Source organism: Malaya genurostris, chromosome 3 (assembly GCF_030247185.1).
Source record: "Malaya genurostris strain Urasoe2022 chromosome 3, Malgen_1.1, whole genome shotgun sequence".
NCBI lineage: Eukaryota > Metazoa > Arthropoda > Insecta > Diptera > Culicidae > Malaya > Malaya genurostris.
Genome location: NC_080572.1, coordinates 220,762,009 through 220,774,083, shown reverse-complemented (window position 1 = coordinate 220,774,083; position 12,075 = coordinate 220,762,009). Strand labels below are relative to the sequence as shown.

The following is a 12,075-nucleotide window of genomic DNA, read 5'->3' as shown; positions in this document are numbered from 1 at the left end:
TTTACGTTTAACACGCATATTTTGATATCTCAACGAACTGAGTCTATTGATATATGATACTCGATGCAAAAGTCGGTTTTCACAGTGATTGCATAACATTTCTATATGAGAAAGGCAAAACACATGGAACAATTCGGAAAGGTTCAAAAATTGACAAAACCTGTTTTAATCCACCTAGTGGTGTTGAGACGCCCCATATAACTCATGTTTTCATTAATATTACTAATTTACATTACATAAATTACAAAAAACTTTTCTTTGAATATTAAATAATAACAATAAGTTTGTTTAAGCATACACTAGCAGAACCATTCCCATTGATAAAAGTTTTGAGAAAAATTTATAGGAATTCTTCGTTTTTCCTTGCATTTTCGCTCTACATGACGGTATAATTTTTAAACTGACTTCACTCTGTTGTTGTAGATCCGAACAAATGTCAAAACCATTATATTTTTACAGACGTAGACCCTTTTATTTAGGTTAAGTTAATCGACAGAGATTAACTTGTCTCTGAGAAAATGAAAAGCTCCGTTTTAGAGTCTTTGATCACTATTTTCGGTACTTTTGGAACCGCTGCCGAGAGGGGAGGAAGAAAGGGCGGAATCCCCCCTGGGTCTGATTTCTCCAGGAGGGCCGGAAATTTGAAGGTTTAAAATTGTTTTTATATTCTTCATAATATCAAAACTCGAAACAATTTTGGCTTGCGAATAATCTTGTTTAAATAATTTATTTAAATATCTCTTGATTCGATGATATTCCGATGCTCACTATGTTTTTTTTTTATTCTCATGTTTAACCCGTAATATTACAGTCCTCCCAAGCCCGATTTTTCTCTCGTCGGCCCTGGAGCTGGGAACCGGTATAGCTGAAATCGGTTCATTTGGTCAGCAACTCGGATAACCTACAAATTGAATTATAACAATAGGATAACCTACAATTTTGAGCCAATTAACAGGCTGCAATTTCATACACACTACTCTGTATTTCCGGAACCGTAAGCCGGATCTGGATGAAATTCTTTTGAGAATTTGAGAAGTTGGAGTAATTTTCCGGTACTGACCAGGAATGATGATCCGGTGTACCCAAAATCAAGGTATTTGGTCATCAACTAACCATACCTGCCTAATTGAAGAATTATGCGGATATTGGAATGTATTTAGATCGGTTTTTCCGTGCCATATATAAAAACACGCTTCTGAAAATGAAATTTGTATACTTCTCAACCTGTAATTCCGGAACCGGAAAACGTATCCGGATGATATCCGGGTGGCATCGCACTCTGAAAAATTCTAAACTACTATACGCAAGACAATCTGAGGGAAACAAACACTAACCCAATTAGGCCATACATGAAATTCTATTGTTTTGAAAAATTTCAGAATAAATCGCAATCATGTTCAACTTTACCACGCATTACAAAATTTGTGATACATTTATTTCGAACACAGATGTCTTATCATTATGTTTGGCTTCAAAACAACTTATTTCGCGATGCAATCTATTAGCTGCCCTAAAACATGAGTTTGCTGAAAGAAAAAAAAACGTAAAAATTCAATCAAATTAGAAGTATTATGTGAACGACATCGTAAAAATGTATATACCTTCTGGAACTTTGAATCCTTGCGCAGCTCGTACTGCAATCGATCGATCAACGTTACTGGGAGTAGAAACCGGTTGAGATGAAGTGATGTTATCGAACTTCGACTGATCAGCTGGGGTTGAATTAGTTTCACAGCTATTTCATACGCTTCTTCCAGCCTGCCATAATTCACGTACATCTGCAGCAATTTTGTTGGTGTTTTGTTCTAAATGAAAATTATTTTAATCAAACAAGCGATAATTTACGACTAGACAGAAATACTCACCATACAATAATCAGTCAACCACTGCGGAGGAAATGCATTTTTCGAAATAATTTGATTCATCACCGATACATGACACGCATCCTGATTCTCAGTTTCGTTCGATAGGCAATAATGCAAATAGTTCCACGCTGTACTTGTACTATCAATGCTGATGACTGATTCTGAAAACAAAAATCCAAAATATTTCCTTTACTAAATTAGTATGGTAATTGAGTCAGCAATTACCCGTAAGATTGTTTTTGTGCAACCATTCCCAGCTGTCTGCTGTGTCCTGCATGGCACACATCACGCACGCACTTGCCAAACTTTCATACACCGGCAGTACACTCTTTCCGAGAGAATGTGCGAGTTTGAAAGCAGTAGCATATAGTTTGGCATTTGCCAGAATAACAATTAGTTCCGCAGTATCCACATCGAGCACCGCTTTGTAGTCTTCAAGTTGTTTGGAAATTTCCAGCACAGCCTCCGTTACCATAAGTTCCTTCCGAACGTCAGCCAGACTTATAACGACGATCTGAGTTTCCTTTTGAATGAAAGAGATGTTTGTTAAATAGCACGAAAAACAAAATTGAACAAAATACCCGTTCTTCCTGAGTCTTATTTTCTTTGAAAACAGTTGGTTTAGCAATCCAAGCGTAATCCGGTGCTACTAGATTCAATGCATTGACACATTTCAACAAAGATTCACAACGCATTTTCACGAATATGAGAGAATTGCATTCCAGCTGGCATCTCATGGCCTTTTCGTACGATATTAGAGCAGCTGAAGAAACATGTAAATGGTTTTGTAGAATACTTTTAGGCAGTTTGAACTATACTAATCATGATTACCTTTTCGCATATTTCCTTTCAGAATAAAATACGAGTACAAAAAGTCATAATGACTATTCTCAGTTATTTCCACTGAACGAGCGTGCATTTCCATGATGTTTTGAAAATCCATCTCCAACCCGTAGTAAGGAAGATCGATTAGAATGTTGAACTTTTTCGCCTGGAACAAACGCCAAACCAGCTGTCTCAGACAGTCCTTTTTGCGCGTTGGCTCACAGTTATATACCAGTGCGTGGTACGCTTCCTCGTAATGACCCAACTCCATGTGACTGCTGAAGTCAATACTTTGAAACATTGCTTGCTGTTTGCTTTGCACCGATGTACCAATTGCTATCTGCGCGAGTACATTGATACAATCGTAGGCACCATAGTGCTCGAACAAGCGGATCACTTTCAAATAGAAAATGCTCAGCATCTCATCAGGAGGAATCGACGAGGAGTCCGATGGTTTAGTGAAATTAATCAAATATGGCTCATTGAAGATACCCTTGGCTGATTGCGGAAAGAGATCCAAAGATTTTGCGTTCTCACCATTCATCAAATAGGATTTGGCCAAAATGAAGTTACCTGGAAAAGATTATCGGTCTCAAACAAACGAACAATTTATTGGGACAGATTCTTGTACATACGGGAGCAATTATTCCATTCACACCAGGATTTCAGTAGTCGCACGTATTCTTCAATAAAAATGTGCATTTCTCCTTGCATCAACCATTGTCCGAATGTAAAATCTCCTGCCACGGGCCATCTAAAAATAAAACTTTCTTGTTAAATACTCCTACCATCTAAAGATTTAGGTGGTATTACATCAGGCGAAGCAATCGATTAGAAATATCCAACAGAACGGAGGACCATTCTGAGTTTTCCATAAAATGCTGAGACGCTCCACTGGCCATACTGGTTTTAAGTCCCCTAGTGGCAACAAACAAATGCAGCAAAGAGATATACTCAAAACTATAAGCTTCCTCCTGTCCAATGACCAGCGACGCATCGCTTTCCAATGATTTGCTGAAATAAGGAAAATAAATTGATCGAATAAAATCCTGGTTCAAACGATAGACACTCACCTTCGAACAGCAGCATAATCCACTGTTGATTCGGCAATCCAATTCATCACGTAGTAAGATTGCAGAAAGACCTCACTATCCGGGATACATTTGGATCGGATGATTTCCATTGCATTGCAGTTCAGCGCGAAATTGTTCAGTAGCAGGTGCTGCAGGACAATCAAATTTCTAACGACCATATAGCGCAGCTGTATCATCTGTCGCACTGTCTCCGTCAACAGTTGCACTCCAAGCAGACCACCGAATGGTAAATTTCTCGCATTGGAATAAACTAAAACAATTTTTCAATCATTATTTAGATACAAATGTCTACCAAAAGAGCAAAAACTCACAACTTGAATCCATATCCGATTCGTAATCAAGTTTCAATTTTTGAAGCACAACCGCCATGGCTTTGGGTAGATCTTCGATGGACTGAATAACGGATGTTAAAGTACACTGAAATAAAAAACAGAACATGCGATGTACGAGTTAGTAAAACTATTTATTTACTTATTTAGGTACAATCAGCAGACACAATATGGTCCTAGTGATAATTTCTAATAATATGCAAAAATTCTACTGCAATGTCCGAACTGCAGTTGGTACGTCGTAAAGGTCGTCGAAGAAAAGCACTGTTACAAATAGTACGGAGACGAACATTGATAATAACTTCCGCTGCAAAGCAATGTCGTCAATCTTATCGGTGATTTTAGACATTCTCATTACAAATTCAAAGCTGCCAGAAGCTTTAGAAATTATATAGCTGATACGATGTTTGAATGTCAAGTGTTCATCGAGAAAAATACTAAAACTTTAAACGCTCGTCGTCTTCGCCATCACGGATTCTCCAGAAAGTATTCGAAATGATATGCTCTTTTTTCTTCGTAAACCGCTATATTGAATATATGTCGGGATTAATTTTCATACTGCCGTTGTAGAAAAGATGCAGAACTTAACAGCAAACGATAGACGAGGGCTCTCCATAGAGAAGCTGACGTCGTTAAAGTACAATAACAATATTAATGGCTTGAGATGACTACCCTACAGAATTCGGGAACTCATTGAAAATGTGAAAAGCAATGTGTTAATGTCTGCTTTTTGGTTTTCCCATTAATCTAAATAAATACAAATAATTGTGAAAATTCACAAAAACACTCATTTTCAGAGCTTTTTTTGATCCTCCGAAATTTTCAGCCATTTTTACTCTGCAGATAGATAAAAGTTTGTTTTTGGTTTTGGCCAATTTATCATTTTTTTTTAGCCCAGCCAAAATGAAAGAAATTCAACAAAATATTTTATCACCGATGAAAAAAACGAATCTATTCTGAATGCCGCACCAAATCCACTCTGGTAAAATGAAGCATTTCACGCAGCAATTTAATACTCCATCTTTATGCATAACATACCTCTCCCTAACGAAGATTACGAGGAAGTGCCGGAATACCACAAAACAAATTTCGAAGATGCCAAACGTAGACTAAGTACATTAAACTGACAAAATAGGAAACGTCAATGAAGAAGTGGAAAAATTCTATCTAATTATTAAAAACTTAATTTCGGAAATTGTACCAGTAAAAAGAAGAAGAAGAAGTCACAATAGCAAAATGCTAGTGTAGTTCAACCCGCAATTGAAAAACCTGAAAAATAGAAAGCAGAAAGCACATAACACTTATAGAAAAGATAAAAGTGTTATCGATCTACAAAACTACTTCAACTTTTGCAATGACCTGAAAATAACTTCTCCTTCATACCAGAGCTTCCTAATGACATCAGTGTCAATCAATTATCAAAGCAAGAAATATTCACTGCACTTGAAAACCTCAACGCAGCCAAGAGACCTGGACCTGACAGAATAGCATCAATATTTTTGAAACAATTAGCAACTGAACTCACAACATCATCACACCATCTCTTCAACTTATCTCTAAGAACAGGAATATTTCCAGGAATATGGAAATCCTCCTTCTTAGTACCGGTCTTTAAATCAAGCTCAAAATCAGACATACAGTTGCTCACAAATTGATCGTACACGAACAAATATCACATTTTCACATTTTACAGGTTCAATTAGTAAGTTTACAGTAACAAAATATATGTAATTTCAAGGTTATATATTTCATGAATTGGATTAATATACATTTTATTTAAATATCAATATTCTCCCCATTTGATGGTTCGATTGCAACAAAACACGCCTTAGTTCTATCTCACAAAATTGATCGTACACCCAAAGCAAAGCCTTGGTATTACATTCCTGTCGTGAAATTTGACCTTCTGTTTCAACAGACTTCGCAGCCAATTCAGAGTGTACAGAACCATTACGTGGCTGGTGCTACGATCCTACTGACACTACGAATCCTTCCAGGTCGAGGCTCGAACATACGACGACTGGTTTGTTAGACCAGTGCCCTATGCATTGAACCGCCAACCCGGGACGCGTACACCCAATATTATCTTTTATGAAAATCTGCATTATTAAGTGTAGCTGGTGAATGCGGATTGGAATATCAAATTTAGTACTTAGTGTGGCCTCCCTTAGCATCGATTACGGCTTACAAACGACGATGCATTGGGTCCACTAGTTCTTTGGGCAAGATGCTCGCATGTTTTCCTATACTTATTTTATTTTCTGTTTCAGCGTGTTTATGTTTGATGTGTTAGTATCCTTGAACCGCCGATTTATTTTATCCCATGTTGTCCATATTCGGATCGATAAACTCCAGGGTTCCTGTGCCTGAAGCTGCCATACAACCCCACAACATAACACAGCCACCATCATATTTCACTATTGATCTCAAATTTTGATATTTGAGCTCTGTATTCGGTTCTCTCCAAACAACTTGTCTGCCATCAGATCCAAAACAATTTATTTTTATCTCATCAGTGAATATTACCTGATTTCAAAACTTCAGCGGTTTGTTTACGTGGGTTTTGGCGAACTCAAGCCGCTACTTCTGTTTTATTGCTGATATGAATGGCTTCTTACGGGCAACATGACCATGCAAATTAGATTTCCGAAGAACGCGGCAAACAGCTGCAGTTGAAACAGGTCGGTTGATATCTTGAGACACTTCCGCCGTCAATTTCGGTACACTTATTTTCGGGTTATTTTGTACGTTGCGAACTATAAGCCGTTCGTCAACTTCCGATAGGATCCTTTTTCTTCCCCTTCCTGCATTGTTCTTCAGAGCTCGCTCGCATTTCCAGTTGTCAATGATTGCTGTACGGTGGAATGTGATCGTCCAACGATTTCTCCTATTTCGCGTAAGAATTTTCCTTTACAGCGCAATGAAATGATCAATTTCCTTGTAGAAATATCTGTTTGCTTTCTTTTGCCTTCCATTACAAAAATAAATAACGGTTTTCTCTGTATTTCAATTTATTACTCTCAAACCAAAACTAAAACGAACTATTATTGTTGTTTACTCTAACACTGACAGCTTACACACAAAACGATTTCATAGTAAATTGTGTCGATATTGGTGTACGATCAATTTTGTGAGATTAAAATAAGCATACATTTCCTATAAATCGATTATTTCCAACAACAAAATAATTTTTATCGAAGTTTTCGCTCAATTATGTTTCAAAACAATTTTCATTGCAAAATCACTTCAAAATAAATTTTAAAATAAACTAACAACAGTTAGAAACTGCAAAAAAAAATGGAGCATCATTCGTGTGTACGATCAATTTTGTGAGTAACTGTACGTAATTATCGAGGAATCGCCATTATCTCGTGCATTCCAAAATTGTTTGAAAAACTATAAGGATCAGCCCCATGGGGTTGTTCGAGCCATTGATGTGGAACAAGGCAACCAAAATTTCTAATGATCTATAATCAAATAGTTCAATCAATCGTCACACTTTTGAATCCGCAATTGCACGAGAGTCTGCTTAGATTGATCTTGATTAGGAACAAACACCGAACATTGTTTGTCTTGATTTGTATTTGTTTTATGGCCGACGAAGTTACACCAATATCCCAAATGTATGCAATTATTTTTTTGTGCATACTTGCGATACGGATTTAAGCTTCTCTTCGTCAAGCTTGTTTTCAAGTTTTGTATGCAAGCAGTTATTTTTATAGCGTTACGTTTCGCTACCATTCTGCGATTTCGGTTGAAACGAAAAACTTTTTCTCATTATCAGTTCATCTTATATGAATTAGAAATTAATCTTAAGCACTCAAAATTTGCCCTGGGGTAGTTGTCAATTTCTCAGGCGAAACGACATAACAGGGAATTTCATCCGAGCTTAAGCTTAAGCTTAAGTAGAAATATTGAAGACGCGCGCATGAAGTCATTATTGAGATCATGTGTAACTATGACATACATAAATATCGTTTGGACTGCGAGGAGCCTCCATGTGGTATTCTATGATTTCAGTTAGGAAGTGAATATCGACACAAAATCGCATTGTGGTTGTGTATTGCCAGTTACGGTTGTCTGATGGAAAAATAGAATACCAATGTTTAAATGTATGAAATGGTGACGGTACTCCCGACAGTAATAAAGTAATTCTCGGTAGCCGGCTACCCAGAGCAATAAAAACATTGAATTATTAGAATATTGATCATCAAACTATACCTTCCTACTATGTATGAGGAAATGCAGATATTCGATTTCTAGTAGCAGCATGCAGCGAACTAACAATCTTCCCCTTTCCCAAGTAAATCTGCATTCGAAAATGGTCGGCGTCAGTACTGATCAGCACGTAGAGATCAAAGCAGTTTACACAATGCGAAACAACATGTTATTCCCAAGCATGTTGTTTAAAACAAAAACGTTTTGCAGGCCTAATTGGTTCTGATCAAAGAAGACATAAAACTATTTTGAAATAATGAACAAAATTAGACTTAGAATTGTAATTTTGATTATCTTAATATTAATAATAATGTTAATTATCTAAAATTCATAATTTTAACGTACGACTACGTCTTTCTTTACTATACTCATCAGAGTGCAAAGTTTGAAGGAATTAATCAAATCGGCCCTTCTTAGGGCCAGAAATAAAACCCCGACTCGACCATTGTTGGAAAGGTTTTATTTTGAGTTTGCACCCCTATATAGAAAACAAAGACGTAGTCCTATGACAAAATTTGCTCTCTAAGCATGGTTACCTGATTTCCAAAACACTGCGATCCAGCGATCGTTTCCATCACGTCTTTGGTCGAACGTAGTTGAAACAAACAAGACTCGATCTCTATTTTGTCATCCTCGGGCACAAATTTGTCGATCTGTTTCAGAACTCGCACCAGAACCGAAACATCCTGTAGTATAGACCGTTCTCCTACAGCATCGCTGCTCACACTTCCCGGATAGTTCTCCGAAAGAAATAGCAACTCCAGCTCATCGCATGGTCGGAAAAATGAAATTATTTTTTTTCTGATCAAACAGAAGATGTTCATATCCTCCAGGATAAGCATTCCGATCGGTTGGCACGCTTCGAAGTTGTATTGCGAACAGCACATATAAAATTTTTCCCATAATGTAGAGGATAACTCAATGAACTCTTCGTCGGTTATGTTTTGCATCTTTCGTTCATTCTGCAACTCTCCATCGATGTAACTACAAACATGTCGTTTTAATGCGGCCATCGAGATAATGGAACCGGTATTGCTGAAGCTTCTGTTGAACATCTAAAAGTATCAGGAATTAAAGAATAATGAACTGGAAATTTTGAAGAAAAACATCACAAACCGAAAGTGTCTTTGCAATAACATTATTGTGAAACTTCCCAGAATGAAAAATCCGGTTGCAATACACGTATTTAAGATCAGTTCCTTTCTCTAATTTAGCCGTATATTTATCGTCGGTTGTTTCAAGCGGGATCGGTAACCAAAAGTTTGTTGACTCACTGTTCAACGCATAAGTCAGTACTTGCATTTCGCCTATGAAAATAAGCAATTGATTACTGCAGCACTATGAAAAAAAGTCATGATTACCTTCTGCATTACACCACAAGGCCAAAATATCTCGATCTGACAATTTATAGTCAATTAAATCATAATTCGGAGCCAAAATGATCGACTCTTTCACCAAAGAAACATTTCCAGATTCATCCAACAGTGGCCTAAATAATAAAAACTCGGAGCATTCGGAGTATGCCAAAAATACTCCGATTAGTGAAGCAGATTTTCGAACCATTGTAGTTTGAGCTGGAATGTACACAATTCAGTTACAAGTGGATAAAGTTGGTTGTAATGATAATGACATACATCCCTCCAACCGCTGATCGACATGTTTTACCATGCACTCTACCCCAATGCAAGAACCATTCGTTGACCACACTCGTGCAATATTGTTCCGATAAAAAGCGTACAACACAAAATTACCATCAATTTCCCCAAACATTAAGGATACAATCTGGTCTGGTGCATTAGCATTCTTTTTTCTGTAATACAAAATGTACGTTGGAAATATTGCTGGTATTTTCGGAAGGCTTCCTACTCACCTCCATGCGTCGGTTATGTTCGAAAACAATCTGGAAATTAGCTGGTTATGTTTTAGCTCGGTCATTTTAACACCTCCGAGGCTCCCCATTTGAAAAAGATAGAGAGCGGAAACGGTTGAAACTGCGTAAAAAGCGTCACTCTCATGATCATCGTACTCAACTCTGTGAGCAGCAGCAATGTTTGGCAAACACTGACCTGTTGAAAACAAATCTTTGGTTAGTTTCAAGCAATCCTTGTATCTCGGCGGTACATACCAATGTCGTTACTGATCACGTAGAAAGATGTTGTATCACATATTTGCTCTTTCGTTATCGAAGACAGAACTGATTCGTGAGCTCCATCCGGATTGACACTGTTGGCTTTCGGGTGTTTCAGCACAATGCGATGTATACTTGTGACGGTTACTATCAACAAAAATACCTGTAGCCGATTGCCGCTTATTTCAACCGACAAAATAGGACTTTCGTCGAAGCTGATTCTCAGCTGATTATTTCCCAAATTCAAATTCATGCTCACTTCGCATAAATAAATGGAATCACCAGACGTTCGCCTAAAACATGAAATTTGTCAAGTAAAGTACTTCATACCACAATTAGCACACAATTGGCATACCAATATACAAATCTGTTGGGCCGGTAATCTTCCCTCTCAGCGAAGCAATATCCTCCGCACTGTTCAGAGGTCTTCACATCCTGCAACATGTTATGAATTCCACCTAAAATTGCCAAAAAATAAATAGAATACAAACTTTATTGTCGCACTCTTCCATCACAATATCATAACCAAGGACCTACCGGTACTTATACTGATCTCCCTCCATTTGCTGGAGTTGGATGAAAGTTGTCGCATGGCAACTTCCCGGTATTGCACCGGTACGTATGGAGTCATGTTTGAATGCCTTCTTTATACAGACAAACCTTTATTTTCAATTAAAACTAAACTTGTTTGCAAAACGAGCAATCACACAATCTACCGCTGATAGTAAACAAAAGCGTTAAAATGAATTACCAACAGTGAGTATGAAAATGATAACCGCTTTCGGAAATATCGTGGGAAATAGATGACAGATAGAGCACACAACGAAAACAATAATGAAACAGGTATCGTTTCGAAACGACGAATCATCGAAAGCAATGTAAACTGACAGCATCTGTACACTGAGCAAAATACCATAGTAACCGTAGCCTGTTTTTCATTGTCATTTCAACTATACGCTTAAATAGTAGCAACAATCATGATATATGACTATTCACCATCTGTATTGTATAAATTACTAGACAACAAAGACTACGACTTGACTAAACTATTTGTATTTATGACTTTTCTGGCATGGTCATCCTGACAATGGTAGTCATCTCAAATATAAGAACAAATAGTTAAAGTCACAATTTCTAGTAAGGTAAAATTGCTCTCGAGCCTTGATATATATGAGGAGCTAAATAGTTATTGCTACCATGTAAATATGTCCACAGTATAATAATGTTACCATAAATAGATACATGGTTTAAAAGAAATTATGAAGTTTGAAAACACTATTCAGGTAGTCCATATCAACAGAATTTATGTAGTAAGCACATTATCGTATAGTGTTTTTTAAACCGACTGTTTTTCATTTGTGTTGACTATACAAATTGTCAATAAACGGATGTACTTTGTTACAATACAGCAGACAATTTCGTAACACATCAGTGATTGATTTGAAAAAAAATGTGTATTGTTACTTATATTGTGCAATTTGGAAGGTTGGCAGGTGAGTAAATTTTGTAGCCTTACTAGTTTCCGTCGTTGAAATTAAATTTTTCAACAATTTTGCCGGTAACGGCTGTTTTCTAGTGAAATCGACGTCCTGTATAATTTTTATTATTCGTTATTG

General features: G+C 37.1%; 1 protein-coding gene across 1 annotated transcript; it reads right to left on the bottom strand.

Annotated features, from left to right (window-relative positions):
* Positions 1–1,396: 1,396 nt before the first annotated feature.
* LOC131437218 (nuclear pore complex protein Nup160 homolog) lies at positions 1,397–11,291 on the bottom strand. Its single transcript, XM_058606402.1, has 18 exons — positions 10,997–11,291; positions 10,815–10,917; positions 10,457–10,752; positions 10,202–10,397; positions 9,966–10,141; positions 9,693–9,905; positions 9,448–9,638; positions 8,868–9,386; positions 4,096–4,201; positions 3,764–4,034; positions 3,504–3,704; positions 3,326–3,444; positions 2,697–3,263; positions 2,447–2,628; positions 2,091–2,388; positions 1,866–2,026; positions 1,602–1,805; positions 1,397–1,526 (listed from the first exon to the last, which is right to left on the bottom strand). Exons 1-18 carry the CDS (start codon positions 11,088–11,090, stop codon positions 1,482–1,484), a joined length of 3,942 nt encoding a protein of 1,313 aa, XP_058462385.1. The 5' UTR covers positions 11,091–11,291; the 3' UTR covers positions 1,397–1,481.
* Between the last annotated feature and the right edge of the window lie 784 nt (positions 11,292–12,075).

Excerpts from the sequence above, each read along its gene's own strand:
- LOC131437218 (XM_058606402.1), bottom strand. The coding sequence starts at position 11,090 with ATGACTCCATACGTACCGGTGCAATACCGGGAAGTTGCCATGCGACAA. Across the intron at positions 9,906-9,965 it reads CGATCAGCGGTTGGAGGGAT|CTCAAACTACAATGGTTCGA; the intron begins GTATGTCATTAT and ends TGTACATTCCAG. Across the intron at positions 4,035-4,095 it reads ATCGGATATGGATTCAAGTT|TTTATTCCAATGCGAGAAAT; the intron begins GTGAGTTTTTGC and ends AAATTGTTTTAG.